At 52.9% G+C, this 14327-nt stretch overlaps 1 protein-coding gene across 3 annotated transcripts in view; it reads left to right on the plus strand.

Annotated features, from left to right (window-relative positions):
- SMAD7 (SMAD family member 7) overlaps positions 1–14327 on the plus strand; it is a 49150-nt gene that overhangs the window by 19303 nt on the left and 15520 nt on the right. For 2 of the 3 annotated variants that reach the window (XM_040264522.1, XM_040264521.1), the window contains exon 4: positions 7514–9511. In XM_040264522.1, the coding sequence (XP_040120456.1) occupies positions 7514–8052 (539 nt within the window). In that variant the 3' untranslated portion in view covers positions 8053–9511. Of the gene's footprint in view, positions 1–7513; positions 9512–13363; positions 13366–14327 lie in introns of those variants that run through there. The other variant, XR_005725181.1, reaches the window with a different exon arrangement.

The following is a 14327-nucleotide window of genomic DNA, read 5'->3' on the forward strand; positions in this document are numbered from 1 at the left end:
TTCATAATTGTTATGGAACAAGGGGAGCTGGGGGAGGGGAGGGATGAAAAGGACTTTTGTTTCTGTCTGGATTTTTCCACATCTTCGGACGGTTTCTCTACCCTCTAGGAAAAAAAAAAAAAAAAATATATATATATATATATATATAGAGAGAGAGAGAGAGAGTTGAGCTGGAGGAGGGGGGGGAACGGGGTGGGGGCAGGGCCAGCATCTGGGGCTGGAATACCTTGCAGGGAGCCTGGAGGGTCACTGCGGGCTCCCCAGGCTTTATTAAATCGAGGACTGCAGCAAAAGCAGCTCCGGCAGAGCCTCCAGACATGCAGAATCAGACCAAAGAACTGCCCTGCACCTCTGGGGGTTGTGTCCTTTCACAAAATTGGCTTATTCTGCATCTGTGTTTGTTAAGATTCTTGAAGGTGTTAGCCAGCGAAACTTACAAGTGGTCTGTAACAAGAAGAAAATGCAGGGCTTTCTGGTGGTTTTAAGAGGAGTTTCTTTTTTTGTTGGATTCACGTTTGTGAGTGGCTGCAGACCCCCAGTTGAGAATCTTCCTGCGGAATTTGGGGGCGATTTCAGGACCCGCTGCAGGTGGGGATGGGGGTGGATGAGAGTTGTGGGATATTCCCCTCCTTTTAGTGTCTTCGTGGAAGTGGCCAGGATCCTCCCCCCAGGGGAGCAGGTCGGTGAGCAGGTGACAGCTGTGCAGGTCTGAGGGGCCTGTGTGTGCAAGTGTGTGAACCCCCTTTCTGAAGGGAGCTGCTGAGCTACGTGGGGAGGGGGGTGAGGGTGAGGACTTGAGTGTTGCACCATGGGATGGAAGAGACTTGAAATTCAGACTTGCAGGATGAGGCTGGATGCACACTAACCAACAGCCAGGGAGGCCCATTTACTGTAAATATTATGAATGGAGTTGGCCGGGCTGGGAGTCCACACCCTTCCTCTGAGGCCTCTGGGAGCCCAGCAGAGCTGGCCTCCTCAGAAGGCAGGCAGCCGGGTGCACGCTATAATTTGCGTGGCTGAAGGCTGGGGCACAGGAAGCCGAGTCAGCCGGCTGGCGAGACAGATGGGAGCTTTTGATATGTGTGGCTTCCCGCCCCTGCCCGGCGCTACCCTCAATTATATCCTCTGATGGCAAAACACTGCTCTTAGGAGGGACCCCTGGGCTGGGGGCCCTCTGACTGGGGCCATCTGAGGGGCTCTGGAGGGTGGGGCTGGGGCCCATCGTGGGGGAGCAAGGAAGTACATTTTACTTCTAGTAACTGATTACTCATCACAATTTTTAAGGCACAGTCACGAATCTTCGAGACTAGCAGGATCTGCCAAGTGTGTAAGCTCGGGGAGTTTGCAGGAGGAAGGAGGGTGACGACGAATGAGAAACTTCAGGGCACCAAGCCCGGTGGGCATTGGAAATAAAGTAGTGATACAGGCCACCCTCCCCTGAGGACTCACTTCTTCGTGGGGGCCATGAGTGGTGGGAGACAGGAAGAACGCAAGTTTGTAACTCTTTGCAGTTAGGGGAAAAAAAAAATTGGGTTAGAGATGGACCTGGCCAAATCTGACTCCCATCTCCTTTTCCTTCGGATTTTGTTTTGTTTTTGTTTTATTGTTGCAAATGAAATGCAAAAATGTGCCCTGATCCTCAAAGTGATTTTCTTAACTCTCCGGAAGGTCGTAAAAATAAATGGAACCAGTGTTGTTTAATACTGAATCTCCCTGAGTGGAGCCGGAGCCCAGCAGAGCCCAAAGGGGGCCCCTCACCCACCTTCCGGTTAGCTATGGGCAGGTCAGACTGTGACTCTTGACGGAGCAAAGCCGCTTGACCAAGGTCACAGAGCAGCGGCTTATAGGTAAAGAAGTCTTTTCACTCCTGGCTTCTTGGTGCTAGGGAGCCGGATTCCACACTTGGGGACAGAGCAGGCATAGCGTTTCCAAAGTGGGCTCTGAAGGACACTTTGTTTTTCCCTCTGGCGTTTCCCTCTGGCGTTTCCCTCTGGCGTTTGGAGAGGACTGGTGTGGCTTTAGAGGCCTGAGGTGGCTGCCCACCCACAGCTCACACAAGGCCGTATTCTGGCCTTGAACCCAGCTCTGCCTCCACCTACCTCAATTCCCCTCCGTTATCATCAGGATGCTAACACCATGCAGCTTCACGGGGTCCCCTCTCTGTGAGCCCCTTTCCACTGGGTGTAAAGTGTCACCCCCAGAACCCTTCTCCCATTTGGGGTGAGGTGGGGGTGGGGTAGGGTGTGGTCTACATTTTCTGAGCACTTGGAGAACCTCCGAGGTGATACGCCGCCTAAAAGTTGAGAACCTCCAGTATGGCTGCTGGCCAGGCCCGGACCTCTCACGGACTTCTAGCAGATTTTCATAACACCAGTGAGGCCACTACTTGGGAGCTCCGTTTTAGGGAGCCTTGGGAGGCAGATTTGAAGGGAGATGTCTGACTCCATAGCTGGGAGATTGGGCCCAGGGATCTGAAGAAGTGCCCTGACCTTTGAAGGAGAGCTGTTGGGACCCCCTGCCCATCCCCAAGTCCAGCCACCTTGGTAGAGAACCTCATTGCCAAGCTCTGGGAAGGAAAAAAAAAATCCAACTTTTTCCTTCTGCCTTCTTCCAGCCAGAATTCATTCTTGATCCCTTTGATGCAAGAGCTTGGGGTGGTGGTGATGCGTCTCATCTCAGCATTTGCCAGGTACCTGAGAGTTAACCTGAAGCATTTTGAGTTAGTTTCAGCCCCCATGGGGAGCTTGTGCTAACCCCCAGAGCTGTCTTTGCTGCCCCCGGAGTCTAGGGGAGCAGCTCTGGCGTCATCTTTTGAGTTCCGGATGAGGTTGTCAACGTGGCCAATTAGAGCTGACCCCAGAACCCAGACTGAGCTCAGACGGCACAGCAAGTGTTTATGTGTTTCTTTTAGTTTTTGGCCATTTGCTTCCCAAAAACTGAAAACCAGTGAGAAACTTTTTGTTAATTGTGTTGGGGGTGAGATTGGATGGGATGGGTTGGCACTATTATCTCAGTCCCTGTCTCTGGAGTGGGCTGGCTGCTCTCAGAACAGCCAGTTTCCTGCCCAGGGTGGGGACCCAGGCTGACGGGAGCTGTTAGTTAACCTTTGGGATGACTGCTTAGGGGGAGGACAGGATGAGGCAACCCTCGGTGGCGCCGGGAGTCCCGAGGAGGGAGGACCCTGGACCTGAGAGGCGAGGCGTGGCCGTGTTTGCGTCCCAGGGTTGCTGGGTGTACTGCTGGGCCTGCGTGGGGGCCCTCCCGTTGCCCTCCTCGCCTGGGTTCCATCCCCAGCCACCTGCCCCGCTGGACCACTGCGGGGGCGGGTCGAGGAGGGTGGTGGCTCGCAGACCCATCCCACTGTTGGTAACAAGAATGTTGGATAAGAGAGGTTAGTTTCTTTATAATCCAAGTGCCTCTCAGAGAAGAGCATTCCAGCCCCCTGCAGCCCCTGGCAGTGGGCACGTAGGGCTCAGTGGGTGCCTGCTGCTGTGACTCTGTGCTATCTCCGTTTCCCAGGAGCATCCTTGTGAAAAGTCAGGTGCCCCTCCCCCACCCCATCAGCACCCCTTCTGGGTGTGGACTCAGCTCGCGTGCGGTGGCCTCACTCCAGATGTTCACAGGATCCCCCGGGGTGCTTTGGAACAGCTCTGCCTCTCTGGCCTATGGTCACCTTCCTAAGCTGGAAACTGGACACGGTACCATCGAGGCCCTGACCTTGACCTTTTCTCTGTTCCTCCATATTTTTCTTTTCTTCATCACCTCCTCACATCTTCAACTAAAGAAAAAAATTCCTCTCTTGACATACAGTGTGGCCTTGAGGTCTGGTCACCCTGTGCCATTACCATTCCAGGCGTGAGATTCATTCATGAGCCTCTGGCTTTCTAGAAGGGTCTGGTCTGTTCATTCATGACCAGGGTAATTAAATAACTCTTTGTGCGAGGCAGGGAGCTCCTTGTTAAGTGGTCTTCCCTAATGCAAGTGCAAACACGAGGCAAAGTCCTTCCCCTTCTCCACACCGCCTCCCCCCTTTTCCTCTTAAAGGGTAGATTTTTATGCTTTAAGGGAAATTGGGAAGTAGGGGGGAACAACCTTAAAGGAATTTTAGGCCGATTCAGCACTTTTCTGGGGTTGCTCCAAAAATTCCCTGCACTGTAATAAAAAGAAAAAATTGTGAGCAGCCATCTGATTAGTTTGCTTTTTACAACACAGCTTTTCTTTTGGATGCTTTAAAATGCACAAATACAGTTTTAAGACAAACCCCTGTACAGTTTTCTGAGGAGGGAGAAGTTGTTGAAAATACCGGAAAAGGTTATAAAAGCTGAGGGAAATTAATAAGGGACAGCGAGTTGTGCCTTTGGAGGAGATTCAGTATCAGCCCCCAGGATATGAAGACCCTTCCTTGGTCCTTCTAATGAGGTGGGGGGACTTGTTTTTCTGTACAAGGCCCTTCTGGCTCCTCACCTCAAAACCTGGGAAGCCCCAGGAGCTGAGCGTCTGCACAGACCTTTGTGGGGAGATGCTTGTGGGCTACGGGCCTGGTTCAGGGAACTGTGTTTCTCTAAAGATGCTGCTGAGGGCTTCCCAGAAATGTGCCCAGATGCCAGGAGTTCAGGGCTAAGGAGGGGAATCCAAAGTGGCAGTTTGGGGTATTGCATTGTGCTCCTCGACACGTGCTGTGTCCCCTCTGGCGAAGGGTTTGCGTGAGAGCCTGTTTTGTGCTCAGGGTTAGAGTTCAGGAGCAGCAAGGAGAAGAGGTATCAGGGTGCCAGGGGACTGCAGGGTGACATGGGAGGGTTGGTGGGGGTCCTCCTACCCCCTACTTAGGGCACTTTCAGTGGGCTTGCAGGGGGCCTTGTTCACATCCAGGGACACCCGCACACTGCCGTTTCTCTGGGCTGGGCCATTCATTCACCCCACAGAAAGAGGCTCTTTGCAGGGGATGTCTGGAAGCAAATTGCTGGGTGGACTGGCGGCTGCACAGATGAAAGAGAAACCCACCAGAATGCACCCCCCGCCCCCACTACTGTCCGGACATCAGGCCCCAGCCCCCACCCAGCTTCCCCTGGCCCCTGGGGGCCTGGTACAAGGGCCACTTGATCTTCAGCCCCCTGCCCTCCTCTTCCTCCTCCCCCCCAACCCCCACAAGCCCTCTGCTGGAGAGGGTGCCAGGTTTCAGGGGAGCCACGCCAAGGGTCTCCTCAGCCTCCCTCCCAGCAACTCCTTCTTTTCCAGGCCAGTTTGTTGTCCCCAGTGGGGATAATAGCACTTCTTACAGTTTGAAACACTCCCCCTCCAACAAGCAGGAGGGGAGGGCAGGCGCCCTGTGTCTTGCAGAGGAGTGCCTTCTTCCCCCCCCCGCCCAGCAAACTTGGACGCCAGAGCGTTTTTATTTACGTGGCTGTTCTGGGTCTTTGGTGTAGCAGCCGTCAGAGCCCAACTCCCTCAGCAAGAGGGTTCAAAGATTGCCAGCGCTCACGAGTTTATTAGCAGTTGATGGATACTTTGCAGAAACAAGTTAATGCCTGATGATTCACCTTCTGCTCCGAGCCCTTGTCCCTCTCTTGTTTTTCCATATGTTCCCGTGTGTGTGCACGCAAACACACACTCAAAACACGCAGTTGAAGCGAATTCACATTCAGGCACATAGCCTCTCTCGTGCTTGTGGTTCAGAAAGGCCCGTGAGGGCGGCAGCGGACGGGCCAGGTTTCTGGTGTTGATTTTAGAGGTGGGGGTTGTGGGGAGGCTGGACCCTTAGTCTCCCCATTTTGTGTAGCTGGTGGGGCAGACCTTTGAGAAGGCCGGGTGGGGTGTCTTGGGGACCACTGCTCAGGCTGTCCCAGGGGGTCACCAAACACATTTGTACAGACTTATTCACGGGACAGCATGCAAGGCAGGCTGCTGCTTTAAAAAACAAAAAAAAAGGTAATGGAGCTGACTGGTTCCCAGGTCCTGACATGTCTGTGAACGTTGGAAGGAGTTGGTGTACTGAGCTGCGCTGGTTACCCAGCCTGCCGGGGTAGCAGGACACGGGCCCCATCCCTGCTCCAGCCCTGGCCTCTGTGCTGATACCCCAGCATCGCCCAGGCGCTGAAACACAGGGGTTCCACAATCAAAGAGTCCCGAACCAATCCAGAGATGTCTCACACCACCCCCAACCTTGGTGTCCCAAGCCCCCCACCCCGGTACGTGAAAGGCAAGGACTGCAGGAGGGCGGGAGGAGGAGGAGGCCGCCTGCCCGGCCTTTCCCCATTTTTGTTAACAAATACAAGACTTCCGGTCTCCGCCCTGCCACCACAAACCACAGCGTTCCTGCAGCCTGGCCGGGCTGGGGGAGATTTATGGTTCCCAGTCTGAGGCCTGCCCCGCCGGCTCCAGCTTAAGGAGGAAGGAGGAGTTGGAATGCCAGCCGCTGGAGGCCCCCCTTCCCTTCCATGAATCCCCCTTTTAAAGACACCCACCCCCATCCCCAGAGCCTGTTCAGGAAAAATCACCTTGCCAGAATCACCCCAGTCTCCCCTGCTGCCTGTGGGTAGAAGCATCATCTAGAAAGGCAGGGGTGGGGCCTCCAGGGGAGGAGGGGGATGGGAGGGGGCAGGGCGCAGGGTTGAGTTGCTTCTCGGGAGGGAGGGGGAGAAGGGGGATGCCGGCGAGAAGGGCCTGCAAGCGTGGCCGAACCCACTGTAGACGTGCTGTCTTCTGTCTGGGCTGTGACACCACGGTGCATGCTGTGATTTGGCGTGGAGACGTGAACTCGCCCTTTGTTTACAGATCTGCTGCTGACGGACATGCTGAAAGTTGTGTTTCTATTAAGAAGCCAGTGTTTTTTTGTTTTTTGTTTTTTTCACCCTAAACCACCTCCATTAAAGTTTTTCCAGACAGTGATCCCTTATGACCGAGGCACTGATCTGAGAACCAGGTGACAGGCTCAGAGACTCTAGCAGGTATTCCTGGGGTCCAGGTCTGGCTCTTTCGTCCCTGGAGCCTGAGGGAAAAAAAGCTTTCTGAGTCCAGGTTTTCTCATGAGGATGACTTGAGGCTGGAGCCTCTGGCCTTCAAGGTTCCATCCCGTTGAAAAGAACTGAAATTCTGGACCATCCATGTATAACACCTTCTCTAGCCCTAAAACCAGGGCCAGCCAACTTACTGAGAGGTCTTGGCTTATGAGCTCTGCAAGGATGGGGCTTTGGCTTTGGCCAGGTGGGCACATGTCCTATGTTCTTGATAGAGTCGGGGGGGTGGGGGGAATGGAGGGAAGAGACTCCCCAATGAGCCGCCCCACACATAGAGGCAAGGCTCTTCCATCACGGGGTCTAGCTTTCCAGACTCCCCGTAGGAGGACTGTCCAGCCTGCATCACAGCCAGCCACCTCATACCTCCTCCTGTCTTGCACCGAGACACAGACCAATTATGGGGGTGTATGTATGTGTGTGTCCTGGTTTCAGGAAGAAGAGGAGAAGGCCAGTCTCCATCACCACTGATCATGTCTGCCTTTTTTCTGTCTGTTTTCCAGATTCCCAACTTCTTCTGGAGCCTGGGGATCGGTCACACTGGTGCGTGGTGGCATACTGGGAGGAGAAGACGAGAGTGGGGAGGCTCTACTGTGTCCAGGAGCCCTCCCTGGACATCTTCTATGATCTACCTCAGGGGAATGGCTTTTGCCTCGGACAGCTCAATTCGGACAACAAGAGTCAGCTGGTGCAGAAAGTACGGAGCAAAATCGGCTGTGGCATCCAGCTCACGCGGGAAGTGGACGGCGTGTGGGTGTACAACCGCAGCAGTTACCCTATCTTCATCAAGTCGGCCACACTGGACAACCCGGACTCCAGGACGCTGTTGGTACACAAAGTGTTCCCCGGTTTCTCCATCAAGGCTTTTGACTACGAGAAGGCGTACAGCCTGCAGCGGCCCAACGACCACGAGTTCATGCAGCAGCCGTGGACTGGCTTCACCGTGCAGATCAGCTTCGTGAAGGGCTGGGGCCAGTGCTACACTCGCCAGTTCATCAGCAGCTGCCCGTGCTGGCTGGAGGTCATCTTCAACAGCCGGTAGCCACGCGGGGAGAGGGCAGAGTGGGGGCGGAGCGGGCCCAGTCCAAACTACTTTGCTGCTAATATTTCCCTCCTGAGTGCTTGCTTTTCATGCAAACTCTTTGGTCATTATTTCCCCCCTCAACTGCCCACCCTCCTTCTCATCGTCCTTGTTTATGTTCTGTTTTGTTCTTTGAGAAATAGCTTATGAAAAGAATTCTTGGGGTTTGGAGGGGCAGAGAGTGGTATGGTTGGCAGAACACTGCGATACGAAAAAGGGGAAGCAAAAAAATCAGTCCCACCGAGCACCATGTAAATGGGGAGCAGGCCCCACCCTTGGGGCCATCACTGCCCTTGTCGGGGGGGGGGGGTGTGTGTGTGTGCGTGCGTGCGTGCGTCAGTGCGTCCATGCGTGCACGTATGTAGACGAGGGAAAGTGGTGTGCTGTTTCCTACGCGTGTTGTCTGCTGAGAGGTTTGTGTCTCCTTTGCCCTTTGGACAGGCTCAGTGGGGCAGCGGGTGTCCCAGCAGAAGGCTCTGTCCCCAGAGCCTGGGGAAGCCCCCACCCTGCCTCGCCCCTTCTCGGACATTGGCTTGTCCGAAGGCTTCTCCGAAGCCGCCCCTCCAGAGGCCGGACCAGAACCCGTTTCCCCGTGCTGCCTCACTCCCCTCTGGCCACCCCGCTGCCATCGTCATAGCTGTCTGTCTGGACGTCTCTGGGATGGGCTTCCCAAGGGTTGCCGGGGCAGCCCCGTCACAGTATTGCTCACCCAGCGCCCTCTCGGGCCCCTCCGCCTCTCCCCTGCCCTGGTTACATCAGGTTTTTCCTGGACTCACAAAGCCAGCTCAGCACTTTCCTCCCCTCCACAGCCTGTGTGTTGAGCTCTGCTGTTAGACCAGCGAGGGGAGCAGCCCTCCACCCCCCACCCCCTACCCCTTCCCACCAAGAAGGAGTCGGTCCATCTTAACCCAAGGTACCATCCTGAGCTGACACCTAACCCTGTCATTTCTTCTACAACTCATACACTCGTATGATACGTTGACACTGCTCTTAGCTCAATGAGCATGTTTAGACTTTAACATAAGCTATTTTTCTAACTACAAAGGTTTAAATGAACAAGAGAAGCATTCTCATTGGAAATTTAGCATTGTAGTGCTTTGAGAGAGAAAGGACTCCTGAAAAAAAAAAAAAACCTGAGATTTATTAAAGAAAAAATGTATTTTATGTTATATATAAATATATTATTACTTGTAAATATAAAGACGTTTTATAAGCATCATTATTTATGTATTGTGCAATGTGTATAAACAAAATAAAGAAAAGATGCACTTTGCTTTAATATAAATGCAAATAACAAATGCCAAATTAAAAAAAGATAAACACAAGATTGGTGTTTTTTTCTATGGGTGTTATCACCTGGCTGAATGTTTTTCTAAAGGAGTTTATGTTCCATTAAACAATTTTTAAAATGTATACTTGATTCCATGTTGTCCTCCAGCTCCTTTTTCTTCTGACGGGAGGGTGGGATGCAGCCATCAGAATCCAGGACTCTTGGGAGTCTCCCAGAGCTTGGTGGGGGAGGAACCTTGGTCGGGGGAAGCAGAGAAGGGAGAGACATCCAAAACCGCTTGGTCTTTCTCAGATCCTTAGGCAGGTGTCCTCAATTTGTAACGGGTCCACCTTGGGGAGCCCTCAGTTGCAATGGCAGCTGATTTTTTAAAGCCTGAAGAGTTGAGAAAAGGGGATGTCATCTCAAATGACGGGGAGGAGGTTGCCCTGAGAGAGGTAAAGCCCCAAGCACTTGGGCCCCTTGCTTCCTTCTTGTTAACGCCTCGATTTACATTAAATCCTGAGACTAGTGCAACTTTCCCAGAGGAAGGTCACTGCCACCCTGGGTTCCAGGACAGATTCCCTGAGGGCTGAAGCCCTGGGGTTGAGATGAGACGGGGGGCTGAGTGTTGGTGGGTGGAGGTCTCTCCAAGGTCTGCCAAGTCCTGTGCTGGGCACTTGGGGAGCTGGAGTTGGCTGGAAGGAGTCCAGTCCCACTCTGCCTCTGCAAACACTCTTCCAGATCTCTAATCACTCGGCCCAGACCAGCTTAGCTGTAGTGGCATCTGCTGGTAAACTGCCCCTTTGGGACTGCCCGTGGGATTTCCACTGCTTGATCTGAGCCACATTTTAGGCCTCTCGCACAAGAAATTGTCCAAATCAGGTGTCAAACGAGGCTGTTTTCGTGTCTATCAGAGTCTTGAACCTTAAGATTTTGGATATTGCAAACTGATACAGTTTCAGAAAAAAAGTTTTTGGAGGGCCAAAATAGGATGGCCAAGTTTTCATTTTGCCAAATGACGCAAAGCATTACAGCCTCCTGGCACCACTACTTTAATTCAAGGGAATTCTACAACTGTAGCAAGAAGTGTGTGTGTGTGTGTGTGTGTGTGTGTGTGTGTGTGCCTAGTAGCTCAGACATGTCAGATTCTTTGCAACCTCATGGACTGTAGCCCACCAGGCTCCTCTGTCCATGAGATTCTCCAGGCAAGAATACTGGAGTGGGTAGCCAGTCCCTTTTCCAGGGGATCTTTCCGACCCAAGGATCGAACCCAGGTCTCCTGCATTGCAGGCAGATTCTTCACCATCTGAGCCACCATGGAAGCCAAATGATCATTTGGGCCAGCTTGTTCCATGAGGTGATGGGGAACTCACCACCACTCGAGGCAGCTCTTTATCAGTTGAACTGAAACCTGCCTCGGTTTATTCTCGTTCTGCAACCTGGAATAAGTGTAAAATCCCATGTCTGGAAAACACCCAAGGAGGGCTCTAATTAACTCCCGGGTGGTAGTGGTGGAGGAGGGGTGGGGTGGAAGGTGTTACATTAGGGAGCTGTCAAAGGCATTTTTGTTTGCTCTTAACTTGCATCAGCATGCCAGGAAGCTCTTTAATAATAATAATAGCTACCATTTATTGAATGCTTAGCTGGTTGCCAGCCATGATGTTAAGCATTTAAGAGAATTATTTAATCCTCACTAGACCCCCTGCAAAACTGAAGGCTCTGAGAGGTTAAAAGACTTGCCCAAGGTCATCTGGTGAGGAAGTGCTTGGGGTGGAGGGCAGGGCCCAATTCTGGCCCTACTTTTTAGTCTATACTCTGTAGAGATGTTATTTGCGGTGCCTCAAAGCAGGCGGAGGTGGGCCCCTTGCCGCGGGCCAGGCAAGCTGCATGGGCAGGGCTTCTGGGTCCAGAGGAAAGAACTGTGGCATCACCTTCACGCCCTCTTCTGTCACCTGGACTTGACTCTCAGCTCATCAGGCTGGAACTGGGCTGCTGGCAAGTGGACTCCCATGGGACTGCTGACTCTGAGTCAGGGAAAGAGGAGTACTTAGGGGAGACCCCATATTTCTAGTATGCAGCACTGAGCGGCCGTCACCAGAGCCAGCCCCTGGGCACCTGCCGTGTGCCAGGACGTGTAGGGGGCACGTGGCCTCAATGGTGCTGGAGGACAAGACGCCTGCACCTGAGGGTGGTCAGCAACACGGGCAGAATTTGTTGAGCAAGGAGCTAGGACCTCCAGCCCAGATGGAGTTCAGATTCGTGGAGGGGAGGACCAGACCAGACGCTCCCTAGAAGGGACGTTTTCCTGCCGCCTGATTCTCCTTCCTTTCTCAGCTCACCAGTCAGATTTGGGGTGCATCACAGGTTCTGCCCTCTGCTCTCTTCTCAGGCCACATCCTGTCCTGAGGGGGCAACACCACTCAGGTACCTTCATCTCCCCCAAGCTGCGAGGCCTCAGCTGCCCACTCCCATCATGAAGAAACAAACCAGATCCTGTCCTCCCTGCCTCAGTCCGTCCATGGTTAGAAATGCAAACCTTTCTCACGTATGTTGCCTTGCTCTGTCCCCACTAGCACGATTTAGTTCAGGGCTGTCTAGAGCCCCCTTGGCCTTCCTTCCTCTGCTCCAGGTTCCCCTTCAGCGTCTGCCCCCACCAATCTCATGCTTTAACCCCTCAACACACACACCCTCAGTCTTGGTACCTGCATGCAGGGTGACTTGCAGTTCACACCTTACTTGCGTGTTTCTAAGCAAGAGCTTTCCAGCTCCTTCTTCAATTGACTTCTTATCCTTCAAGATGCAGCTCAGACTAGACCTCCTTCAGGGAACCTCTCCCTTAAAAATTTCTGCTCTAAAGAGACATTAGTGGTATAGGAGCTTCTCTTCCCTACTGAACAGTAAATTTTTGTCACTCTGGGATCTCAGCTGGGGCCCCTCTTAGGATCCAATGTCCTAAAAATTTCTGGTATGGTGTTCAGACAGGGCTTGTCCCAACAAGGGAGGGAGAGGCAGAATTGTGGGCTTAGCTTGGAATGGAAATAATAATACCCAGCACTGATTGTGTTCTGATTATGCAGTAAGTAGTGTCCCAGGCATTTTACATTAGTATCGTCCCGTATAATTCTTACAACCATCTTAAAAGTAGCTACATTATCGTGAGGCCCTGTTCGACATGAAGAAATGGAGGTTAGAGAGCTGCCCAGGTCCCCCAGGTGGTAAGTGATGGTGTCAGCTTTCATCACTTCTGTGCTATCTCATCTCCATGGGCAGGCTTGGGTCAAGAGTGATGGAATAGGGCTGATATTTTTTTTCTAAAACAAGGTCCAGTTGAAAGGACCAGGCTGATCTGATTGCTGAGCACCTGAGTTCTGGACAGGTGCAGATCAGTGTTCACCAAGGGTCTTCCCAGTGCATGCCCTGCTGGGGCCCCACTGTGGCAACGCAGAAGCCGACCTTGGCCAAGCTCTGGAAGAGGCGGCCCTCCCACAGGTGAGTGACTTGCCCAGGACACCCACATATATAGTCTGGGGGCAGGGAAGGATGGAACTGCACCCAGGCCCACAGCAAGCAGACTTCCTGATGGTGAGGCCCCCACCCTCAGTCTCCAGAGGATCTTTCTGTCCGCTTGCGTGTTGTCAGAGCAGCTGCCCTGGAAGCACGGCTCTAGACAGTGACCGCACGAGTGCCGGGGCAGGTGGGTGTGGGGTCTGACTCATGGGATGTGACTCAGGGTCCTGGGTGTTGGAGTCAGAGAGACTGCGGCGGGGGTGCTCACTTGGGTAAGTCACTAACCTCTCTGAACCCGTTTCTGAAACATCAAATGGGCATTATACCTGCCTCGTGGGGCCAGGGGAGGGGGGGGGAATTAGTAAGGAAATACAATTGAAGAGCCAGCCATTGGGTGGTTAGGCTGAACCAGGTGGGGTTGCTACTATCTGACGGTTTAGACCTCCCCAAATGGCAATTTCATATCATTTAATCTACTGGATGCTCAATTCAAAGCAGTGGCAGTTAGGAGTCCCCAACCTTCTTTTTCCCTAAGGAGCTACAGGCAGGGGCTGTGCAACCAGAGGGCTGAGAAAAGGCAGCAGGGGTGATAATACTGAGGCCATTCCCTGCTCCTCAGGGTCCCAGCGAACTGCCAAGTCCAGGTCAGAGCAGGCAGTGAGGGCCGGCGGGAGCCCGGGGAGGGGCCCTGGGGTGCCCCAGGCTCCGGAGAAGGGGGCATGGGCCCCAGGCAGCGCCCATCGAGCTGAGCACCCCGCATGGCCCTGGGTTTCCTGGCGCTGGAGCAGCAGGCTTGAGTTGCCAACTCAGCAGTTTTCTCAACCAGAAGCGCGCCCCTCTCTCTTTCTGAAAGTAATGATTTTCTAAAAATGGATTCCCTCCCCTCCCCCCCCCCAGCTGCAATTAATCCAGTGAATGTGAAGTAGCCGCTGGAGGAGGCCCTCGTGAGTTCAGACCAGCACAAGCGCTTTGATTCAGGAACAATTCACGGCTAGGGATGAGGGGTGGGAGAGGGTGCATGTCCTGGGTGCCAGATTGGACTCACTGTGGGGTTTATTTAGCGCCCTTTGGAGCCACAGAGATAAGAGCTGCGGGGTTCTTTCTAGGGAGACTGTGTGAGGAGACTTCCTCAGGGTTTGAGAGTGGAAGAATCTCAGTCCCAAGCTCCGAGGTCATCCAATAGACACGCATGCCCGCCCCAGGCCAGCCAGACGAAGTTGATAAATAAACCTGGGGCACTTGTCTGGAGCTGCCTTTAAAAAAAAAAAGAAAAAATTAAGTTGAAGTATTGCAAAGAGTTGGACATGACTGAGCGAGCGACTTTCACACACACACACACATAGTTGATTTATAATATTGTGTTCATTTCTGCCATACAGCAAAGTGCAGCAGTTATTCACATATACACATATGTTAAGTTATACACATATACACATCCTTTTAAAAATATTATTTTCAG

Source organism: Oryx dammah, unplaced genomic scaffold (genome assembly GCF_014754425.2).
Source record: "Oryx dammah isolate SB20612 unplaced genomic scaffold, SCBI_Odam_1.1 HiC_scaffold_22, whole genome shotgun sequence".
NCBI lineage: Eukaryota > Metazoa > Chordata > Mammalia > Artiodactyla > Bovidae > Oryx > Oryx dammah.